At 42.7% G+C, this 24,720-nt stretch overlaps 2 protein-coding genes and 1 long non-coding RNA gene across 3 annotated transcripts; 1 reads left to right on the forward strand and 2 right to left on the reverse strand.

The window, feature by feature from the left end:
* Positions 1–1,969: 1,969 nt before the first annotated feature.
* LOC123472278 lies at positions 1,970–2,953 on the reverse strand (the record flags this gene model as incomplete). The annotated part of the gene is made up of 1 exon (XM_045173559.1): positions 1,970–2,953. A coding segment is annotated over exon 1 (945 nt), but the record flags the coding sequence as incomplete, so codon positions are not given.
* Positions 2,954–6,638: 3,685 nt separating this feature from the next.
* Positions 6,639–9,333, forward strand: LOC116922387. Its single transcript, XR_004393992.2, has 4 exons — positions 6,639–7,039; positions 7,098–7,442; positions 7,783–7,913; positions 7,992–9,333. It is a non-coding gene; the product is annotated as an uncharacterized LOC116922387 (long non-coding RNA).
* Positions 8,989–23,034, reverse strand: LOC116922298 (plexin-A4). The gene is made up of 15 exons (XM_045174255.1): positions 22,799–23,034; positions 21,494–21,923; positions 20,634–21,400; positions 18,433–18,618; positions 17,181–17,327; positions 16,988–17,088; positions 16,779–16,908; positions 16,515–16,677; positions 14,990–15,198; positions 14,496–14,926; positions 14,267–14,372; positions 13,244–13,894; positions 12,806–13,123; positions 10,633–12,720; positions 8,989–10,496 (listed from the first exon to the last, which is right to left on the reverse strand). Exons 2-15 carry the CDS (start codon positions 21,867–21,869, stop codon positions 10,260–10,262), a joined length of 5,910 nt encoding a protein of 1,969 aa, XP_045030190.1. The 5' UTR covers positions 21,870–21,923; positions 22,799–23,034; the 3' UTR covers positions 8,989–10,259.
* Positions 23,035–24,720: the final 1,686 nt, after the last annotated feature.

Here is a 24,720-nt window from a genome sequence, read left to right on the forward strand (position 1 = left end):
CCTATTTAACTTTTTATTGCAGAATATGAACCGTCATGTTTGACTGAATACAGTTCATTTAACAAATAATTAAATTTAATAAATCTAAATGTTGTTTAACTTTTTCTATTGTAAATTTTTCGTACATCTTGCAACACAGAGGGGCTTGCGTGGGATGATTCGTACCTTGGAATCTCAGCCCCTTTGGTGAATCATCCCCCTCCCTAGAAGGGTGAGGACCACACCCATCGTAGCCCCTCTATGATGCAAGTCGTAAGAAGAATAAATAATAACCAAAGTAAAATTGCACTCACATTTATGAAATGATTAATTTTTTGATAAATGAACTATATATTGTAAAAAATTTCGGTTAAAGAACTGAAAAAAATTTTTTTTTATCATAACGAGTTCTTAAGCTGCAAGTGAATTAAGCGCTGAAATTTTGTCAACGGTTATTTTCAAGGACTGAAGGATATAAGCCAACCCACTTGTCTCGGATAATTCCCCTCCCATCTTGCCTACCGGTTTGGAGGCTCATTGTCCTGAAATACGAAAGAGTAGGAATAAAAAACAGGCCTAACCTTAAGGAGAAATAGGACCGGTCAAAGGAGAAATAGGACTGTTTAAAATGTATTTAAAAATCAGTCCTATTACTCCCAGTCCTATTTCTACAGGAAAAATAGGACTGGAAATTTTCAGTCCTATTTTTCCAGTCCTATTTCGTTTCGGTCCTATTTCACCGGCTACCCTCCCCCTTGCTTTACAATTGCTTATTGAGTGATAGCCCCAATTGTTGTGGAAATCAAAAAAATATGGAGCGTAGTAAGATCATTCTTCTGGACTCCTCAAAATCGCCTAAAACCAGTACTGATTCTAAATGTGCAAGCCAGTCATCAAAGCGACCGGAGCGATGACGGTCTACGTAAATTCCAACGTTACTAAATAACGTCATTGCTTGGCTTTGTTATAACTTTTTATTTTTATCGATGACGTTAGAAATAAAATTTTTTGTTTCCTATACTGTTTACTTTTCACGGACACATTACTAAGGGATTCATTTTAGGAATTGAGCTGGTAACTGAGTACTTTGGAGTTGTTCCGTTATTACTTTGCTTATTGTACATGCTTGGGATTTTTACACTTTGTCCACTTCTCACACTTTGTCCACGCAAGTGGTTGTGTATGTAAAGGGGTTGAGGTAAGATATTGTAAGGAATGCATCAGCTCACTCTTTCTTGGAAAAATATCCTCCCCCTTATTCCTGGAAACAAGTCATTTTCCTTTCCATCCTTTCATTACGCTCACCTTGCGTTGGTGATCGCGTTGACTTTGTTTGTCGTATAAAACCCCATCAATTGTAATTCTTCGTTAGTCAACGCTGGGCTGTTCACCCAGTCTAGTGTTGATTCTCCCCTTCGCGAGTCAAGTGTCAGGTCGTTTATTCGACCTGCTACTGGCTTGCTCGTTCCCCGTTTAAACTTGTCTTATTTGTGTCTTTGTTGTGCTTGACGCTGGCTATACGGCTACGGCCTGTATGTATGCCTCCAATCGTTTGAGACATTCATCGACTTGTTTGAATCATGTTAACATTTTACGGGAATATACCATCGAACGAAGTCCGCAGCTTCCCTTAATCGAGTAAAAGCTATTTACTTAAAGATGAAGTAAGTAGGGGTTTTACATATTGGTGGCAGCGATGGGATCATCATCACCATCGATCCCAACCACGAAGTTCTATCGACCGGAATTCATTGCTGGGCCTTCATTTACCTTACGTTCAAGAGATCGAGCCACTGAAAGAACAACCAAGAGCTGACATTCTACTCGCTATCACTTTTTATTTTTATTTTTATCCTAGGAACTGTAGATTTTACTGCTAAACTATTTATATGATGTCGGGGCTTTTTCTTAGTTCCACCGAGGGGCCCAACGCTTACATCGGTAGTTTTTAGTTTCCCCTTTCTTCAAACAAAGGAAGTTTTTTCCCATTTCCGTCATAACCCTCTGGAGGAGTGGGTTTCAAATTTTTTATCTGGGGACAAAAGTTTGCTCGGTGTCCAATTTCTTTACAACGAAAACATTTATCATTAGCTTGACTCTCCCTTGCTTTACAATTGTTTATTGAGTGATAACCCCAATCGTTGTGAAAATCACAAAAATATAAATCCCCTGTTTTATTGATTGGAGGGTTTAACTGTGGTGAGCGCTGTGAAAAACTCACGTTTCTCCTGGTGGATAATTGTCTTTGCATTTTCTCCATGTTTTCTTCTAAATGTTTTTTGTGAGTGTTTGATTCCACCTGGGAACTAAGGCGATCTAAAGCTTCCTTTACTTTAGTAAATTCTCTATTAGGTTCGACGTATTTGGCCTGAAAAGCATTTAGTCTGGATCTAACTTGGGCTTCTTCTACTGCCATGGCCGTCATTTCAGCTTTTTCTATGAGTTTTTCAAAAGTTGCGAATTCTTTATACTTAAGTCTGGTCTGGACGTCGAAAGACAGCCCTTCCAGAAATCTGTCCATCATAATTTGTTCTCTGGAAAAAGCTGTTGCTTTATCTATCGTGGATTTTATAGGATACGCTAAGTGGAAGGCCTTGCGTATACGATTCGCATAACGTCTCATATTTTCTTCGGGTTCCCGTTGCATATTATGAAATTCAACGCTTTGTTTAGATCTGGTCTCTGTAGAGTGGAATAGTTTAATTAAACGCTCCTTTACTCTGTCGTAAATTTGCGAGCTAATTGGGTTTTCAAGTTTAAAGTTATCAAACTCATCAGCTGCTTCACCATACAATTTGGAGCGTAGTAAGATAATTTTTCTTGACTCCTCAAAATCGCCTAAAACCAGTACTGATTCTAGATGTGCAAGCCAGTCATCAAAGCGACCGGAGCGTTCACGGTCTACGTAAATTCCGACGTTACTAAATAACGTCATTGCTTGGCTTTGTTGTAACTTTTTATTTTTATCGATGGCGTTAGAAATAAAATTGTTTGTGTTTCCTATACTGTTTACTTTTGACGGACACATTACTAAGGGATTCATTTTAGGAATGGAGCTGGTAACTGAGTACTTTGGAGTGGCTCCGTTATTACTTTGCTTATTGTACATGCTTGGAATTTTTACACTTTGTCCACTTAACGCAAGTGGTTGTGTATGCAAAGGGGTTGAGGTAAGATATGAAGGCTGAGAGCTAGTTCTAAAAACAGGCTGTCCATTAGGCTTCGTTTTCTGAGAGGAATTAATGCAACGTTTAGTATTCGTTAGAACGTGTTGCACAATACAATCAGCTGCTTTAGAAGCATCCTCATAATCCATTCCGGATTCCATCAAACGGCTCAATTCTTTTACGTATATTTTAATGGGCATGTCTTGGTTTGTTTCTTCTGAAGGTTTGTTTTGCGTGATTTTGTTTGACTGCTCAACGATCGACGCTGGAGTAAAGGAGACTTTCCGACTTTGTAGTCCTTGATACGGTAAATAGTTACACGGAGTGGACGCTAACTGTGATTGAGGAATTTGAGTATTCATACTTGACTGTGAATGAGTAACCGTCGGACAAGTGATTGTTGTGGTACTAGTGGTCGATTTAGGACAATCTAAAGGAATCTGATCACCTTGCGTGTGGATTTCCGCTCTTACAATTTTGATAGGTACGCTGTTTTTAGAACTTTCCTCCTCAGTTTCGAGTGTTACTAAAGATTGGGGCACTAACTCTGATTCTGACCTACTTTGTTGTTCTCCCGAGTGCACTGATTCATACTCTGAATCAGTACTTTCGTAGTATGTTTTTAGACCACAGTGCTTAAAGAGTTCAATTGGTGTCAAAATTGTGGGTTTGGTTAAGAGTAATGCTCTTAAGGCAGTTCCTACTTCTTTGTTTGTTAACTCTATTTTTTTTTTCACTTCGAAGTAAATAGGGGAGACTGGAGTATGCCGGGACACAAGGGTCAAGAGGGACAGTAGGGGGAAAAATAGTAGATTTAAATAAAATTAAAAATTTTTTTAGTATGTTATTTAGATACATACAATCTACTTTGGCATGAAATTTGGTTGAGTTTTGTCAATAACTGTATCAGTTATTAACAAAACAAAAAAAATGGGTTTTTTTAGTTAATTTTGTCTCCGCCATTTAATGTTTCTAGAAAAAAATAATCGCAAATGGCATGTAAATTTAATATGGAAATGAAGCTTAATCATTTCTTTATTGTTAAAAACAAAAATTATAATTTTCGATCAATTACTGAAGATAATATTAACGTTTTAAAAAAATAGTCTTTATCGGGAATTCGGGACAGCTGTTTTTTACTAAAATGGGACATTAGTGGGCGGGTTTGGCCTTCAAGCCCATCAATCATCACCGAGCTAATGACGCCATTACTGTTCCTTACAATGATAACAAGCAATCGATTATTCAGCATATTAATCGATTACAATAAGCCCAACCCCCACCTATCTTGTAATAAGGGTTTTTAATCATATAAGAACAAATTTTTATTAACACAATAATCAAATTGAAACATTTATCAGCTTATAGAGTCTATGCAGTGGGACGCTATTTCAATTTTTACAATTTTTTTTAATGAATTTTTAGGCGAAAACGGAGGACGTCCCTCACCACCCACCCTAGTGTCCTCACTTACCCCGCAAAATAGGCTCGTCCCACAAATCTAAGAAAACTTTAAAGGTCTTATACAGGAAAATGGTTTATTATTAAATTATATAAAAAATATGGGGGGTACATTACCGTATAGAATACATAAAAACAAAATAATAAATTAATTTAATGGTTAGTTTGGGAGATATAAGGGGAAAACGAAAACGGTAAAAGTCTATTTTACCCGACCAAAGTATACTTAATATTTTTACTTAACTAACTTAACTTAACTTAATCTTATTTAACTTAACTTATAATTATACTACTGAAGAAACTAAACGGGACGGAGCCCGAGCAAAGCGAGGAAAATAGGGGATTTGGGTGGGTAAAGTAAAGTATAGTATAATAAAGTAATAATTTAGTAAAGTAAAGTGAATGAAAATATGAGTGAGAGAGTAAAGTGAGGAAAATAGGGGATTTGGGTGGGTAAAGTAAAGTATAATATAATAAAGTAATAATTTAGTAAAGTAACTTAACCTAACCAAACCTAACTTAACTTAACCTAACTTAACCTAACCTAACCTACCTCCGACAACTAGATTTGAACCCTGAACCTTTTAATTAACAATCCAGTGCTATACCACTGAGCTAGCAGAATAATGACTTCATACAAATGTTTGGCAATATCTATATACGAATTTAATATATATTACCAATTAATGACGGCAACATTGCATTCCAACAGTTGGCAACATTGGAATTTAAGCCAAACATTTATTCAGTTTACAAGTAAATACAGATCAGTTCAGTATACTTGCTTCTCTGAATTAAGTAAAAGTAAAGTAACAATAAAGTATACTTTGGTCGGGTAAAATAGACTTTATCCACGAAAACCGTCCCGGCTTACTCCAGTCTCCCCTACTGCAATTCAAAAATAAGATCGTCAACAGGAATTTCCGTTATTCTCGTATTTCCGTATTGCTGATTAAACCATGCCCGATCTTGGTTCTCTACATTTATTAGTTCTAGGTTTTGGAAATCTATGGAGATATCTTGTGTGTTTTCTACCCTATCTGTTGTTTTTTCTAGGTCCGTAATTGCCCGAGTCTGTTCTAGAAATTGATTATATGATAGCAATTCTCTTGTCTCCTCGCCTATCAGGGGTTCGACTACGGTTTCGTCTTGTGATGATACTTACATATTAAGTACTTCGTTCCAATGATCATCATTTCTCAATTCTTTAATTTCATTGGAATCAAGAAGATCAATATCGGATTGATGTGGGCTATCACTATCTAGTTCGACACCTAGATTTTCGTTATTTCTCAAAATTGACGTCGACCCGCCTCCTGATCGTAAGGGAGTAAACCTTTCGCGTACTGATCGAACAAATCTTTGTATTAGTGGCCCTTTTCTTACAGATCTTTTTTCTAAAGTGGTTTCTAAACCGCTATCCTCATTTGCCCTCATCTTTTATAACGAACTAATTCCTAACAAGGCATATTCTTTTATAACTATGAAAAGTTATCAAAAATATTCAACCAAATAGGAAGCCAAAAAACGAAGAGAAGGCAATAAGTAGCACTTATTACCATAAAAATTTAAAACAAACAATAAAACAAAACAAAAACACACGCTACTCAGCTTAACACGAAAGCCGAGTTCGACTCCGCTGCCACCAAATGTAAGTTATTAATATGTTAACTTACTTTTTCATTGTCGTTTCTAGTAAAGTATATTTCAGTAGCACAAAAAATTGGGGAACAACTCTTTAGGAACTGAATTGTGAAAAGTGTCTCTCTCTATTTTCTATAGAACAAAAGTTTTTATATCGGGTTTGTGAAGGTCGAACTACTAGAAAATTAAGTTGAAACGTTTGAAGGGTAAATCAGTCTGTAAGACGTCTACGGAAGAAATTACATAGAAAAGAGGGGCGTATAGAAAATTAATGTTACGTAAGAATAAAGGGTAGGGAAAAATAATGAAAATAATAAAGAATAAATTTTTTTGGTTCTTTACACTATTCACAACCACGTAAGTCGAACAGGATATTTTTGATAGCCAGTATATAAACGATTACTTCCGTTTCAGTTGATGCTGCCTATACCATGCAGGAAAGAGATCTCCCTTTACAGCCTTCAACAATTGCACAAGAAATGACGCAGGTAACTCCTGTCCTAATGGAGCAGAGTGTGCAAGTACAATTGGCACCAGATAACTCATCCGGCTCTGTCACATTTCAACAAATGGTCATGCGCCAACTCGCCATCATGGCCAAAAATGACGCTGCAAGAGCAGTACTGTTAACAGCAATCAGTGCACGGCTTGAAAATATTCAACCAGTACCTGTGGTGAACGATGTTCCAACGGTTCCCGTCTCCATGCCATCATTGCCGATCAAGACGGTTGATGGACTACGTGATTTTGAAGAACACCTACAAAATGAGGATCACTTCTTTGAATTGGTAAGGCATCTTGCTTCCAATTTAATATAGCGTGATTTTAATGTTTGTCTTATTTCAGGTACGTATAGTACGGATGATTGGTGGAGTTGCTTTAAGTGACGCGGTGAAACGTGCTTGGAAAAAAGTTCTTCTTCGTTCCGGATCACGAACTACCACCTGACAGGCAAATAACTAGGTCGGGCTGACTCGTTCGTAAACCAACTATATTTGATCTGTAATACATTAAACGCCGCCAGAGGCGCTGTAATCAGTGCTTTCTTGGTGGCCGATATCTGTGAAAGCCCTTTCTTCACAAATTTCGTCGAGGTAGAGCAGACGTCAGTATTTTTGTGTTAGAATTCCAATAAGAACCAGTATTTTTCACCTGCGTTAGTGTTTTCAATCAACAAGTGTTGCTCAGCAGGTATAAGTTAATAATTTAAGAAGAGCAATTTTTTTCACTTTGGTCGAAAGAAATGAGGTTTCTTTAACGATAAATAAAATCCGCTAGCCGTAGACAAGTCTTCGGGCATTATTGTGCTGATTTAATCAAAGTGACAAAAAAAATGCGCAAAAATCAATGGCGGGATTTTAATAGAAAAGTGCCTCTAGTAATTTTATTATACAGTACTTTTAAATTCTACGTGTCTATTAGCTATACGGTAAAGCATCGATTATGCGACACGGTCTATTCGTGTTCAAATCCAGGTAGATCCATGTCAGTGATTGGGTAATTTTTTGTGGATTTTTCCCCTTTGCCCCAGGGGGAAAAGGGGGATGATGGCGTGGGATACGCGGGTATTACCCCGCCAAACGCGTGGGAAGCTCCGGTAAATGAATGTTTTAAAAGTGGATTTTCTACCCCAAGACATCATTTGCAGCCCCATAAACAAGGGTATGGTGAAATTCTTCTAATTAGGATGCATCTTTCTATGCTAATTATAAGTTTCTAACTGAAAGTTTGGGGTATTAGGATACTGCAAAAGATTGCTCAAGGGAATGCTGAAAGAAGTTGAGACCAGGCTTAGAAAATCCCATAGTGGATCAACCAGGAATCTATGACTCTGACTAGGGCTTGACCCCACTTAGATCGAGGAGTTTTTTCATCTATCCGGTGCGGGGCTTTTATTTTTCAGTTCGGTGATTTCGATGCCCGGTGTAGTGATTTCCGTGCTTGGTGCAAGCCCCAATTATCAATGTAAGGCCATCCCCGATTTTAATCCCAGATTTTAATCCCCGATTAGACCCTTATAGCACCGCTTTCTACAAAGTATCTTCCATATTTTCTTCAATGAAATATTCTCTTTCGTTTGAAAAATTTTGTTTTACCCTTTTCTAAGACGATTTACAAATTATTCAAAACATCAGTACTTAAAAAAAATGTATTACACACACATAAATATTTGTTATATCCTACACATTATTAACATGATTTTATTGTTTATACTATGTTGGTAGTTTATTTAAGTCTATGTTAGAGGTATAATCAAATACTGCAACGTAGACTTTCATTCCTTGTGATCCAAATTGGAAAGTGGGAGTTACCCTGCCGCCAACAAGAACTAAATGAGACCCTAGTCACGTATTCTGGTTGACCTATCAGTAGACAAGGTCACTGATAAGACAACTCCTCTATGGCTGAAGCGGTGCTTTCGGTGTAGCACCGGTTCTAGCCTCGTACCGCACCACACACAAAAAATCACCGCACCGAACGTCCCCGATCCTCTTTTTCCGGTGAGGGTTTGCGGTGTCCCCGATGGCCCGATCAGATTGAGATCAGGGCCGAGACCTAACTCTGACCCTGTTAAATTTCCTGCCTTTTTAAAAAAGAAACTCAGCATCCGGAACTGGTCTATTTACTCATTTTTTTGCAGTTACCTCAGTTATCGTATCATTGCTTTGTGTGCCAAACACGCAGTTGATGTCATAATTCATACCGTACTCGACGAAATAAGACAAAAGTCTATCAATTATGAATAGATTCTCGTGTTATTGAGTGTCTCTCACGAGAGGTACAGTTGCGATGGAAACTACACAGCATTATTTTGATAGAGAAAAGATAGCTTTAGTGAATAACATCCGGAGCGCAAAAAGAATGAGTGGTTTCGACGAACTTATGTATAAAGAATGCAATTTCACTGTACACTTGTATACAAGAAAACAGGTGGTCGTCGCAATTCAGCTGAACTTTGAAACACGATAAGGAAAACCAAAGAGAAAAAAAATATTAAAAAAAAAAAAAACAACATTCGTCGTCCTGTGTCCATACTGTCAGTTATCGGCTTTTTCAAATCGAATTTGTCGAGGAATGCGGTCACAAATTAGTCGACCTCGAAATTCTAACACGCGATCAAGTCATTCACACTGTCAAGTCTCCCGATCGAGAGGATATCACCATTTCGACTCGATCGGCAAACGAATAACGATTTTCCGGTTAGCAATCAATTAAATGAGCTCGATTGGACAGGCAGCATCAACAAAAAAACAGTCAAGGAATAAAGCGAAAATAAAAAGATACGCTGGCGGATGTGATAATAATGGGACAAGATCACACGTACATTCGCAGTACACAGTCACATGTTATATATATACAGCAAGCACGCTCTTAAATTTATTTGAAAAAAAAAAAAAAAGATATTCAGGGGGATGGTGGGGTGAGGGGTGAGGGGGGTTGAAAAACAAGATGAGTCCTGATCAGGTGAGGAAGGGGGAAAAAATACAAAAATTTGAAAGAAGATGTTGTGGGTAAGTCCCGCTGCACAGGAAAAAGAAATGAAACAAAAGAGAAACGATCTTAAAATTGTGTTTCAATGATGTCGTACGCGATTCAAGAAGACGGTGAAGCGGTGGAAAGACTTGCTACTTTATTAGGATTGGTCCATAGAGTGGGGGTGGAGGGCGAGGGGTGGAGGTAGGACGACGGGAGGGAAGGAATGAATCAAATGGGGATGCCACGATCGAAGCCGAATAGATACCTGTGTCCACACGTCCCAAAATGAAACGGCTTTTTTATTGCCTATTTAAATAGCCATTTAAAAAAATAATAATAATAATAATAATAATGAGGGGGGAGGGTGGAGGAGGATAGGGCTACCAAAATATGACTCGAATGAACAGACGATATAGGAATTTGTCCTTTTGTTTGCGCATTTCGCTGCTCCGGCCAAGAATTGTATCAGAATATAAAGATGTGTAGGTCAAGCGAAATCAAAGGAAACAACACGAGTTGAGGTTCAGTTCTTCAAGGGCTGCCCATTTCAGCGGCCATGAGATTTCGCACTTGCTCCAATCGATAAGCCAGTCGTTGCTTCTGCGAAAATTCGTCTTCCTCGAGTGCCATCATGAGCTGCTCATAGTAGCGGTCGGCATAGTTGTACAGCTCCTGCAGCGCGCAATTCACGTTGAAGTCGACCGTGTGCTGGCGCGACTCTTCGGCCAACATGGCGTTCATGTCTTGATCGGAAATGGCCGCCATCGTCTAATCAAATCGCCAAGAAAAAATAAAATTAAATAACAATATACATTTAGATATATAAAAGTATTGTGTGCATGTGTTGGGAATTGATAAAGCACAATTTAAAAAATTAAAACAAAAAAACAAAAAATAAAATCACCTTAATATCGGCATAGTAACGTTCCACCCATTCCTTGTAGACGGGAATGTCTTTGGCGAAGAGCAGCTTGGAGCTGGGCGAGTCTTTGCCTAGTCGGTGATCCGAAGTTGAGCACGAATCCATGAACGTTTGAGCGACCACCGACAGGCAAGAATCCACAATGTTGGACTTGTGAACGTCGAAGACGAAGTTGGGATTTTTGATCAGGTTGACCCAAAATCTCAGAGGTAAGCTGTTGGACTTCCACGTGTGCACAACCTCCGGATCCGTGATGCCGTGCTGCAGGGCTTGATCGTCCAAAAAGTCGAACATGTATTTGATGGCCAACGGCAAAGCGGAGCCCCTGTTGGCGATGCTGAATATGGTCTCGAAGAGATCGTCCACGTACTTCTGCAACGTGATCTTGGTGGACAAGAGTCGAGTCAGGTAAATCTCGGAGACCATCTTGTTGCCGCGCTGGTCGCCGTCCTTGCGATTATTGTCGTGATCGTGGTGGCGAACCAAGTGCCACACTTTGACGCTGGGGTCTTGATCGCCGCCGCGGTCGTGAGTGCCGTGGCCTCCGCCACCGCCGCCGTGGCTCCGGTCGCCGTGATGGTTCATGGGCGACGTGGCTCGGCTCATCGGCGGACTGGCCGAACTGAATTTCGACAAGTTGAGGTTGAGCGTCTCGTACTTGTGGTGGTGGCCCTTGTCGGCCGCGCCACCTCGATGCTGATCTGACAAGATGGACAGGTTGTACATGGACGACTGTTTGGGAATGAGCGTCAAGAGGGCGCCGTCCGGCACGCGATAGTGCGCCAGCGTGTTGAGCTTCTTCCAGTCACCCTCCACTTTGGACGTGGAATCCTCGTCGTAGAGTACCAGCCGGCCCGACGTGCCCGTCCTCCACTCCAGGTCGAGGTCCTCTTTGCGCGGACGTTGACTGTACGGCGTCGACCGGTAGATGGTGTCCAGAGCTTTGTCTTTGACTTGGACGATCGTGTCGCAGTCGAGCACTTTGACGGGCGTGTCCGTGTTGTCCGTGTGAGCTTCGAGGCCGCTCACGTAAATCGTCTGCGGCGAAATGGACACGTAGACGGTCATGATCTTGTAGTCGATCGACTGGCGAATGAGCTTCTCCTCCGAGAGGGAGTAGCGCGCCTCGGAGGTGACGCAATCCACCGGACCCTTGTCCACTTGGTGCTTGATGGCGCGGAAGAGCAGGTAGAGGGGCTCGCCGGCGCACTCGCGCAGAAACTTGTACAGCAAAAAGGTGAACCAGGCCGACAGCATTTTCTCGGCCACCGACTCGGTGCGCCGCAGCAGCAGCTTGGGGTGGCTCTTGCCTTCCATGCACTTCTCGATCAGCTCGGCCAGCAACGTCTTCAATATGTCCGTGCAGTACTCCATCTTGCTCTGCAGCGTGACCATGATGAGCGAGGCCACGTTGACGCGATCACGCATGTAAAAGTAGCGGTTGCTCTCCAGCGTGCGGATGAAGAGCAACAGGAACGTCTTGTTCATGAGCAGCTGGCCGAAGAGGCGTAAGGGTTTGTCTTTGCGCAACAACTCGGGCCGCTCCCACTGCAGCAGCGTGTGCTCCTCCATGGAGGGGAACAGGATCTTCATGGCGTAGGTGCGGTAATCGAGGAAGGGAATGCCGCCCGAGGTGAGATCTGACGTCAGGTCCGTCATTTCGGTTTGCAGTTCGGCGAAGGCTTCTTTGCATTCGGCGGCCACCTGCAGCTCCAGCTGGTCCATGTGCTCTTGCATGCTCTTGAGGACTCGCGAGCTCTCGGTCGACTTGCGCCGATAGGCGATGACGACGCAGATGAAGACAAAGACGAGCAGTCCGCAGCCGATCGTCACGCCGATGATGACAGACCTGGGCAGTTGGCCTTCGCCACTGTTGGGTGAGTCGTAGCTCAGCTTGCCGATGACGTAGCGAAGGTTACGGCCAACCAGCACCACCACTTCGGGGGCGTCGTTCGGGTTGGAACCGGCGGCCGGCGGCTGGGCAGACGGAGGACGACACGTCAGCTGATTCCTGGAAAGCGAAGTCACGTTGCACGGCGCCGTTCCAATCGATACCTCCACGTCGTTTTCCTAATTGTTGGCCAATGCCACAGATTGGAAAAATTGTTCCAAAAATGATGACACTATGTAAATTGTTTTGATTTTTTTTAAATACCTGGCAGGCTCGATCCAAGTTGATGCCATTAATGGTTAGATAATCGCTCTTGTAATATTTGACTTCCTCGTCAAATTTCTCGTAGACAGGGTCCGGATAGAGGAGGAATTTCGAATAGTTTGTCGAATGTGACAGGTTTCGCACCGACGGCACGTCGTCCATCAAAAATCCATAGTCGAGAGACAGTGGCTCCTCGGGCGATATTTGTTGGCCAAGGACGGGGACGGACGGCGAGCGGCACTCCATTCGCTGGTTGGAAAGCACTTGGCAACTGCTCGAGTGCACTACATCTCGATAGCGCACAAACATCTTGGGTTCCTATTTGTGGTGAAACAAAGAAACAAATGCACACACACACACAAAATAAAGGGAAGAATTACATGACGTTTCTTGCCAATTGATTTGATTTGATTTGATTTCTTTAATAGTATCCATTACCTGAATGTATTCCAAATTATTGCCAACTACGGAGATGATGATGCCACCTGACGGGACACCTTTAGGGACTTTGACTTGGCTGACGACCCCCGATTCGGCGTATTCAATGGTCGGGTCTTCCACGTACTGGAACATTTGGCGAGTGTAGCGACGTATGCCTCTGTCGAACGACATTTGCAATTCACCGCTGCGCAGGCGATTCGACGCGCTCGTCCGGCAGATGGCATGACTGGAATTGGTGCTGGTAATGGAGCAGGCCAGCGACGGATCGATGACGGCGTGGATCGAGCTGCCCGCGTTCATAAACTGCCCTCTGATGGTCAGCTGGGTGCCACCGGAAAGCGGCCCGCGCGTCGGGTGGATCGACTCGATGACGGGATTGACGAACTCGTAATAGTCGGCCGACTCGCCTTTGAAATTGGAGACGCGGACGATGACCGGCCCGCGTCGCGCTTCGATGTTTTGCGGGCTGTCGACGAGACAGACGATGCGTCGCGTTTGGACGTAGAGCTCTTTGTAAGGATGGCAGGGCATGCCGGCCACGGTGATGCCTCCAGCGATGTCGGCAAATGTTTTGCCCAGATTGACACCTTCAATGGTCACGTTGGTGCCGCCTTCCCAGGGCCCCAGTCTCGGGTCAAAACGTTTCACCTGTCAAAACCCAAGCAAATCATCATCAGTCGTCTCTTTTCTTATTCAAATGTGTCGAGTCAAAACAAACGGGAGAAACGAAAAACGGGTTAGACAAACTTTCACTCTGATTACGTCAAGATTGGAATAGAGAAAGCGCGATATGGCTGTATTGTCTCTCGTCACACACAAAAAGAGAACGTCAAATTGATTGATTTTGTTTCCTTTTTTGTACGCAATGACCAAACGTCAAAAATAAATAAAAATTTAAAATTAACTGAAAGGAGAAAGTTGCCAAACCAGATTCTGTTTTTTTTTTCTTTCTTTCTCAAAAGCAAAAAAAAAAATCTCTGCCAAGATTTTGGAACAAAAAGAAGAAAAACAAAAACAAACCTCAGGGTTTGGACAGATTTGGTCTCGATCCAACCAAGGGGCTCCCGTAGCCACCGAAACTGATCCGCCAATTCCGCTACGGTCACACTGCTCCCTGACTTCACACCTATAATAATAAACGATGCAAAAAAATAAATAAAAAAAATAAAAATAAAATAGAAATAATAATAAATCAATGGTCAACGCCCCCACATCCATGGCTCCCCCTGATTCGTTGGTGCACACGTACTTGTCAGAAGTCTGGCACCATCCGCAGAGATACTTGTCGGCGAGGGCGAGGCAGAGTCCGCAATTGTCCGCCATTTCCCTGCACCGATAAATGAGAACATGGACGTTGTCGGGATTGTCGAGAGGTTTCGACCCTCCCCAAATGACGGCGAACGTGGCCGTGATGTTGGGCGCCCTTGACGAGTACGTAAACTCCATGTCGTCGCAGTAAATAATGTCGCCGAGCAATTGAGCGCGGACGTGCGTGACGCGACCCTCGATATTGAACTGGCACACGAAATTCGTCTGCACGATGAACTGGGCGATGTTCTCCACCTTGACTTTGATGCTCTTCTTGATGCCGTGCGAGACGAGGATCTCGGTCGACACGCTGGCCGTCGCGTTGATTCGAGGACAGAAACCGGGTCCGCTTCGAATGCTCGGTCCGATTCGCTACAAACGAACGACAGGTTTAAATTTTGATTGCAAAATAAAAATAATAATAGATCAAGTTACGTTGACGCCAGTGACGAGGATGTCGTTGCGGCAATTTTCGGCCGTGTCGTGAGTGCACCGATGTCCGTCCACGCACCAATCGCACGGATAGGAGGACGAAACGCATTCCGTGCACGACGTGTAGGTCGTGCAGTCGAAAAAGGTGAAATTGGTGGCCACGAAATCAGGACCCGTCGTCGTCCGCACCGACAATTTGGCCGTAAAATGATCTGTGTGTTTTCGTGTCAGCATCAAAATTTAAAAAAATAAATAAATAAATAAATATGAAATTCCTTTTTTTATAGCCAATGATTGAATAGTCACGTCTTATTTTCTACAGGCCGTGACACGAAACGTCCACAAAGCCAATATTTTTATTATGGGGGGGTGGGAAACTCAGGTGAACCTTTTTCTTTCCCCTTTTTGATGTTTCGTCTTTTTTTTTTCGGAGATAAAGTAGCCAGATAAAAGGCACACAAGATGAATCACGCTTTACAGTTGGACGCACCTCTTGTGTGTCTGTCTTGTCTGTACGGATAGATCAATACAGAGCCGTGAACTGCCTCAACGGGGACCAACAGGGCAAAGTAAAATAAAAAAAAAAAAGGTAACTGAATTTTCTTCATGGTCCTAACGTTGATCATCGACCAAATCCTATTTATACAGTCCCCCCTCCCTTCTCTACTACTAATACTTACTAACCCTGGTCTGCAACTAATGCAAACGTGGCGGCGACTTGAACGCTCAGGCACAAATAATACAATCGTAAAATTAGGGTAGGGAGTGGGTGAGGGGGGGGTGGAGGATAAAGTCGATTTTCGTTGTGTCTCATCAAACGAACGTGTCGCCGGCGAGATAAAAAAGTTTTCTGCTCGAATCGATTTGATCAAGTTAGTTGAAGACGGACACGTCCCGTCTTCAATACTAATGAGAATCATCGGTTTTCCTTTCGGTTTCAAACGGACACAGAAACTCCCTTCAAAAGGGAAATTGATAAATACAGATGATCCCTATTGATTTTGTCTCGTTTTCTAGGATTTCTCTCCTAATTCTTCAAGTTCGACATTGGCAAACACGAAAGTACAAAGTCTGCCGACTGCAAGAGCAGAAACCAGAGCTCTCACACAGAGAAACGGGGGGCCCAACTTATCGATCACGACCCCACCCTCCGCACTGCGATCTTAACTGTTTCGATGCTACACGGGAGGAAAAGAGAGAAAAAAAAAAGAGGAAAGAAAAGAAGGGTGGGAGGGGGAGAGAAAGGAGACACGTGTGAAGCTTGCAAAGAGAGTGAAAGGCGAGATTTGAAGTGGGGGGAGAGAGAGAGAGAGAGAGACGGGAGGCAACAGCTGCAACGGCAGTAGCCAAGGTTCCACGCTCATCAACCGGAAAAAGGGCAAAAAGAAAAAATACATATATATCTAAGTGAAGCAAAGTGGAAAATGAACAATAAGGCCATCTAGCGTGAAAAACACACTGGGAAAAAAAATTAATTAAAAAAAGAAAAGAAAAGAAAAGAAAGAAAGTTTTTTTTTGTTTTTCTCACGTTGTCCAGGAGGATTGGCCGGAATATGATCCGTACGAGGTGTTGTGCAGCTGACCCCGTTGGCAGTCCTGGTAGCATTTGTCAACAGAGTTTTGCCAAAGGCGGAAAAGGCGCACTGGAATTGGCCCGACAACGTCGGCAGATTGTCGATCACCAACGAGAGCTGCAAAATTCAACAGTTGGAACAAGAAAATTTAAATATCCAGACACGAAACTTTTGTTGAAGGTGGAAAACAAAAAGAAATAAATAAAAGTATGATGTACCGTGCGAGCCGTGGTCCGTTGGAGCTGGTTAGGCGTGACGGAAGTAATGGTCGTACATCTTCCGCTCTTGTAAGAGATCCAGTAGAGCGGATCCTTGGCTGCGTCTTGGCAATCGCTTCGTAAACTACACCTACACAAACAAAGGGAAAAAAAGCCAAACATTAGCAAAGAGCGGAAGGCCATATTTCCTGGTATAACGGGCAACGTACTTATTCTCCAAAGAACACCATCCGCAATAGGGATCTCGAGCTCCTAGACATTCGCCGCAAGTTTTGTAGACACCGCAATCCTGGACGCGAACTTTCGTCACCTTAAAAAAAAAACGAATGAATGTGTCGCCCAATAGCGAGTCAGTTGGATGCGATCCAATGTTGAAATTCGATATCGAAAACGAGCTGTTACTTTGCGTTCAGTCATGGCGTAGAGATGCATCCGCTGCGGGTCAAAGACGAGATCGGACGACACTCGACTTCCTTCATCGACGGCAATGTCGCCATATTCGAAAGCTCCTCGGCCACCGCCGTCTCCTTTCACGTTCTCTACCACCACCTAAAATTGAAATAGATCAGCATTTTTTTACATGGTATTTCTATTTACTTAAAACGAAAATCGATGGAATTGATTTTTTCTTAAATCTTTTGCTCCAAAATCCAATTAGGTCATTTGCTCAACGAGGTGCGCTTTCTCCCCCTGTCGAACACCCCAAATCGTTTTCCGGACTATGGCCCGCCGTTTCCATCAAAAAGCGTCCACACACACACACACACAAAACCAATCGACGTTCAATCGCTTTTCGCTACGCCGACTCGATTGTGGAAGTTAACGAAATTTTGTTTTCAAAGAAAGGCAGGTGTTTTCCAATTCGACAACAAAAAATATATACATATATAACTAGGAGGGAAATGGATATTGTCTTTAACTATTCGCCCAATGGGCAAAGCGATAAAAAAGAAAAAGAAAAGTATCATCTTTTTACGATGTGTCGTTATCGTGTTGCTGTAACGTACCGGGCAATAGTTTCCTTTCCTCCCCCAACGGTTTAGCATTTTTTTTTTGTTCTTTTCTTTTCAATGTAGCCCGGATACAATAAAAAAGAACAATCTAACCCGCCCTAAATGTTCATTTGAGCAAGAGAAAACAAGAAACATTTGACAAGAGATTCATTGGCTGGCCAGCATCCATTTCACAACAAGAACAACAACAAAAAAAAAAAAAAAAAAGAGAATCGAAATGGAACGAAACCACCAATCAGTGGCTCTTTGCTCCGTCTCACGCTTCTGACCTATTCACCTTTGAACGAATTGACAAAAAACCTTAAGGGCGTGATCAGCTTTCACCTCTAGTGAATCATTTCTTGTTTTTCGTTTGTTTTTTGTTATTCCAAGTCAGTGAACTGTTTCTTTTCTTCCAGCCCCAAAGCGAGAAAAATCGGAATTCATACAACAGACCTCTAACCTCAAGAGGCAAACATGAAAATAGACAATTCTTTTTTTTTTTTGGTGGGGGGGGGTTTAAACTGCCATTTTCGAAGGAAGGAAACATTAAGAAAACAAAAGAACGGCGGGGTGCACGAGAGGAAGTCACACGGAGACAGTTAAAATAAGGTAAAGAAACAAATGTTCCCAAATAGTAAAATAAAATAAAAATAAAATACCTTTTTGAGATGTCCCTTGGACGTTCCTAGAAACACGACGGTAAAGTCCCCAGTCGAGGTGGCAGCCACGGCCGTCAAGAGGACGTTGTTCATGGTGCAGACGGGCCGTTCAATCACCGGCTCGCCACCGCCCAGCGGAGTGTTGACGTCCAGACCGCAAAAGTCTTCTCCAATCGTTTGCAATTTCTACACAGACAAGGAGAAGAGACAATGAAACATTGAAATTCAAAAGTGCTTTTTTTTTGTTTGATTGTTTTCAAGTTTTGTCTTCCCGGTTTTGGCAGAGATCAATGTCGATAGACGTTTCATTGAATGGCTATCGACAGTTAAAACCAAATAACGATAACAATAAGAAGTCGTGGACCATTACGAGGCATGATTGGCAATACGGATGCAAGTACTCTATCAATGATTACGACTCCAAAGCGGGGGGAATCCATTGTCGGATTTAGCCATCAAAGGGACGATGGCAATTAGAAGAACCACGTCGTTAATTATTTTTGTTTGTTTTTTTTTGTTTTTTTTTCTAAAGAAGAAAATGTGATCCTTAAACCAAAAGAAGTGAGGCATCCAGTGGAACGACATTGTCATCCGGTTTTGTTGTTTTTTAAGGTGTGCATGTGTTGCGGTGCAACTGGAAATGATCGTTGGAGAAACGAGTCTTGCGCGACGAATACCGCAAAGACAATGACCATCTGGCAACATGTTCCACAAAAAAAAACGTGGAAATGTTAATCTCAAGTTACTACCGGATTTGTCTTCCGGTCACCCCCCTCTGTAGAAAGCGAGTTTCAATCAATAACACCCCTCACCCCGCTGAACTGTTGATTGGCGCGTAAAAAAATATAAAAGGGAGGCCTTATTGTTGTTCATCCAACTGTAGGAATCAGTCAAGCGAAAGAAACAATTCCGGTTTCTCTTAAAGAACGGCGGATTTTCCTTTTTTGCAACAGCATACGCCAAAAGAATTGAAAAATGTAGGCCACTCGATCGTGACTGACCGAAATAAACTTGATCCGAATGGCGTCCCTCCAAACATCTCGACATTCTCCTTTAAAGAGGCCCTTGAAAAATAATTGTTCAACAAAAAAAAAAAAAGGTAAAAATCACGTGAACGAGTCGTTGGTCATATTTTAAGCTGGAGGGTGAGAGTGGCACCTCAACATTCGACCTCTAACGAGATTTTCGGAAACAATCGGATTTGCCATGTGATGCACACATTTCTCGTGTGTCGGTCCATGTGAATAACGACTCGAAAACTCAATTACAGGCCACGAAACTCTCATCAAACTTCGTCTTCCAGATCCCAATGAACTTGTTCCAGACGCACAACATTTCACCCCTCTCTTTTCCTCCATGTCACCTCCCATTTTTTTTTTTTCTTTTCTTTTCTTCTTCTTCTTCTCTCCATCTTTATTTTATTCCCAAGAAAGAAACGTCCAACGCCAGAGGGTTCTGCCTGCCTCGTCTAATGATGGAATCGATATGGAAAACTGGCAAGGTCGTTTTTCTTTTTCCCCTTCTTTTTTTTTTTTATATTGACAATAGCTGCCGATAAAAGGGAAACAAAAAAAATTCAGATTTCTCGATCAGATTTCTTTTTTTTTTTTTCAATATTTTCCGGGTGATCCGGTTAGTGATGATAGCTTTTTGTGGTGTACAACAGAAAAAAAGATGAACAAAGTTCACTTTTATTTCTTCCTTTTCTCCCCTCTCGTTTGGGTTTGTCTAGTCATAAAAGGCGTAGTACACTGCAATAGCCAGAGGGCATCACATGTTACCTCCCCCTTTTTTTTTTTTTTTATTCTTAAGGAATTCTTCTCTCTCTCTTTTCTTCGTTCTTCTTCTATCGAAGAAAATGACCGGGGTCATCCGAGCCGCAGGCTGGAGGGGGGGGAGGAGGAGGAGAACAAGTCCTCCCATTTTTCCACCATTTTCACGGGCTTCAACGCCATTGTTGCCTCTACACACACACTCTAGTTGACGAACGCGCTCGACCTTGAGCGAGAGAAAAGAAAAACTGTCTCTTCGTCTTCTTCGAAAAAAAAATAAAAAATACACGTTGTGTGTGACACGGTTTCGACTTGAAATCGAATCCTTGGAAATTAAAAGTAACGGTGTAGGTGGGAAAGGAATCAAACTACGCGTTTTGCATATCTAATGAACAAGGACGTTGTGCTACGGGGAGGTGGGGGTCTTACCGTATGAACGCATGGAAGGCTGGGCGAAATAAAGTCCAACCCGCGATGACCTTCCCCGCTGAAACATTTCTGGATGTTGTGCATGAATTTACGGCGGATGGATTTCAGCGAATAGACGCAGAGGGCGGAACGAGGCGCCGGTCTGTTGCTCATCTCGCCCCCTTCGGCCGGATCGGATTGGGCGAAGACGGCAAACAGGACGTCGTCCTGGGCGCGGATGCCCAACTCGGCGGCCAGGTCCGATCCCGGTTTGTCCACGTAGGCCGCCTGGATCAGATTGTACCTGGTGCCATTTTCAGCCACACACTCTAGCGGCACTTCCGTGTACGAATAATAGTCGCGATCGTCCTGGCAGACGCGCACCAATTTCGAGATGTACGGCGAGTTGTTGGTCGACTCCCTCATCTGCGTCGTCAGGAAGTAGGAGAAGCCCTCCGACGAGAACCCGTAAACGTAGTGGATCGGGTAGCGATCACGTGACAGCGAATTGACCGAGATTCGCGTGCCCGTCGTCACCTCCATCTTGGCGATTTGAAACATTTCGTGGCGGGCGAGCGAACGCGACGACACGGCCGGCACTTCCGATCGGTAAGGCGAATTGCCCGTGTACGTCACGCCGACGTACAGCACGTGGGTACTCGGCGGGTTCGGCGGTCCAGGCGCGATGAAAACGACCGTCGTCGCTGTCGAATTATTGGCCACCACCGGCTCTCTGACTTCCATCAGTTCTTCGCTGATATTTTTCAAATTCCTTACACTGCAAATGCCTTTATTTTTTTTCGTTTTTTAAATCAAAAAATATTTCAAAAAAATTAGTTTTGAAAAGAACAAGAACTAAAGAAAAAATAAAAGGAAATTACCTTGGTATAAAGTGCCGCAGGCAATAAGTCTAGTGTCGGTATAATCAATGACGAGGGCTTTATTGACGTTGTCAGTGGGCCTTTTGAGGACCGAGCCTAGACAATCGACGGCCGGACATTCTGGACTGTCTTCCCTCGGTCCCGTCTCCACCGTCACCTGGCGTTCAAGTTCGGGCGAAAGTTGATAGAGCCGGTTCACTCCGCCGACGTAGACCAAGGCGCTGTGCTTGTCGACAACGAGATGCTGAAGCCGGTGGCCGCCATTGCCTTCGTTAAACGTGTTCACGATCGGACCGGCCGATGCGAGACAAAGACTCGTCAACACCAACAGCGGCCAGATGGATAGCGAATCTCCAAACTGTTTTGCACTCGCCATTATGCACGCACTTTCTTATTTACGTCCAGACGATCGAGTCATCACAGCACCAATCTAATCGAGTCGTTTGATCAACAAAATCGAAAAATCGGGTTAGTTTGGGCAAATTCACAAGGAGGCAGGGGGGCGTAAGTGACGATGAGATAAGAATAAAATTTAAGTTTAGGATTTTATGGTTTCTCAACTAGCCCGTAAATAGACTAAACAGCTAAGGTTTCGTGACGTCATTTGATATGAACAATCTTTTTAAAGAGGGCGTCTAAAAAAACAGGTATTTCATTTTTTTTTTTACGAAAGATTTTGTGCTGCCCCCTCTTGAAACAATTTTTGCTTTATTCTCAGAGATTTTTGTTGACATCGTCGTCGTGTCTGGACTCGCCCTCCTCCCGTCCTCTCAATCCCCCCTCCTTATACTAAAAACCATCACCTCCATCTTGTTTTTCTTTTCTTTTCTTTTTTTTTTCGTGCCCGGTAGCTGGAAACCGTGTTTCTCTCGTTGGCTGGTCGTTAAAAAATATATAAATTGACTGAAAATTGTTATGTGGTGGTGGTGGTGGTGGAAGAGGGGTGGGGAGAGAAAGGCCAACGCTCGAGGGGCTAAAGGGAGAATCGATAGTGCACAAATCGATCGAAGAAAAAAACAAAGAAGAAACATGTCCAGCTGCGTGAAAACTGAATCATTGCAACTCGGTGTGCTGAAAATGAAGCCCAGAATTCAATCTGAGCGAGAACGCACAGTTGCCACACACACATACACACACACACACACAATGGAATGCTGCTGCTGCTGCTGCTGCTGCTGCTGCTACCCTCCCTCCCTACTTGACGCTCTAGGCTTTTGACAACGCATCCCCCACAACATGAAAAGGGGATGGAAGAAAATGAGGGAAAAGATGAAACATAAATGGCATTCAATTCCAATGGTTCACCTTTTAAACAAGACACAAGATGAAGAATGGCCAAAGAGAAATGGCTGCCTTCAATGATGAGTAAAGCAAATGTGTGGGCAGAACAAAAACAGAGTTTTCTCTTCTCACGATCAAAAAAAAACTATACACACACTACTACACATATACACACACACACACACACACAAGTCGCTTGGGAGGTGACGCTATGCGCTTCACTCTCTAACGGGCACTCTAACAGCAACTGAGTCACGAGCTTCAAATCCGATGCCTTAGCAGCAGCAAAACCCTTAAGGCTATTCGACGCCCCTCATTTCCACAATTCCTACGCGTGGTGTGCGCGACCGCCATCTACCGTTCGGAAATCCAACTGTATTTGGATTAATGCAGATGTATGTATATTTTCTTTTTGCTTTTTTTTATGTAATAGAAAAAGGTTTCGCCACCCGATTTATACAAATCAACTGGAAAAAAAAATAAATTCGGGCCAATGTCAAAAAATGTCTATTTGATCCCGATTGACATGATGACGGTCGTTATTTTTCGACAAATTCACCGTATTATGTGCTTATTCATCCCTTCAATGAGGTATATGAGGGGTGAGGGAGAAAAGAAGACGTTTGATTGACGTGAGGCCGATTGTATGCTGGTGCAACTGCCGTCAGGACTACATATACATAAAAAAACTTTGCGTTCCGAATACGGAGGGGCTGAATGCAACCCAGATGATTTGCCTATTCTTCTCTTTTCGTCACTCTAATGATAACAACGTCAGTTATTTTTCCATTACTACTGTTCGCCGTATTATTGATCAAGCTCTATATTTTTTCTTCTTCTTCTTCTTCTTCTTCTTCTCTCTCACCCGCCAACATTTCTGTCTTCACATTCTACACGTACATAACCAGTGGAAAGGTATTAAAGAGACATGGGGAAAAGCGAGAGCGGTTGCCATTTGGGGTAGCAAAAGGTCAAACACGAGGGAATCGGAATCCCGATATAGTCCGACCAAAACTAGAAGAATGAAATGCCTATCCGTTTCAATTAGATGGTCGATCTCTCTCTTTTAACGTTCACCGCCGCGCACGCAATCTAATGTCAAAGTTTACAACGCCAACATATAAACCTCCTTGATGGCTGATTGTTGTCTTCTGGAAATCAGCATTCCTGCAATCTATCGTCTCCTGTAATAAAACGAGCTTTTCAAAAAACGATTTCATCAATCTCGTTGGACGCGCAAATAGCGCAGCACTCTTTACGACCAGTTATGCCTCGTATGCAAATGGAAATGCAGCGGGACCGGTCTTTTTCCGGTTGGTCATCATCGCCGTTGACCTGCCGAAACGATTTTCCTTTCCACATTTTTGTATTTATTTACTTTTTTTTTAAATGTTGAATATGTTTGGACAATAGACGCGGACTAATGCAATCTCGACATTGGGTCGTGATGCAATGCGCATGGTGATATCGTCACTAAAGAAATAAAAAATTTCAACAAAATAATTTTTTTTTTTTTAAATAAAGAGTATTCTAAAATCTCAAACTATAAAAAAAACAAACCGCAATGCAGGCTTCTTTTTTTCTTTTTCGAAATCTTTTGCATTGCTTACAGTACATTGCAATGGTCTGTGTGTGTCTATGTAGTCAGCCCGTACGCATGGTATATTATAGAGGTTTATATATTATTCGACCAGTTTTTTCAACCCCCCCCCCCCAGCAACGCTAATCAATACACACAGCGCTCTATATATCTATGTAGGATAGACTACTGTGTACATGTATAGTATGGCGCGCTGACTGGATGCAGGATTATTCCGTCTCTTACGTGGCCATGGCGTCGGTTTTCACATCTTCCATCCTTTCGTTCTTTCCCTGTTCCTCAATCTTCTCCCCCCCCTTTTTTCTTTTTTTTTTCATTCGATCCAAGGCTCCGACCTCGAGCGAAA

Source organism: Daphnia magna, linkage group LG5, assembly GCF_020631705.1.
Source record: "Daphnia magna isolate NIES linkage group LG5, ASM2063170v1.1, whole genome shotgun sequence".
In the NCBI taxonomy this organism is placed as follows: Eukaryota; Metazoa; Arthropoda; class Branchiopoda; order Diplostraca; family Daphniidae; genus Daphnia; species Daphnia magna.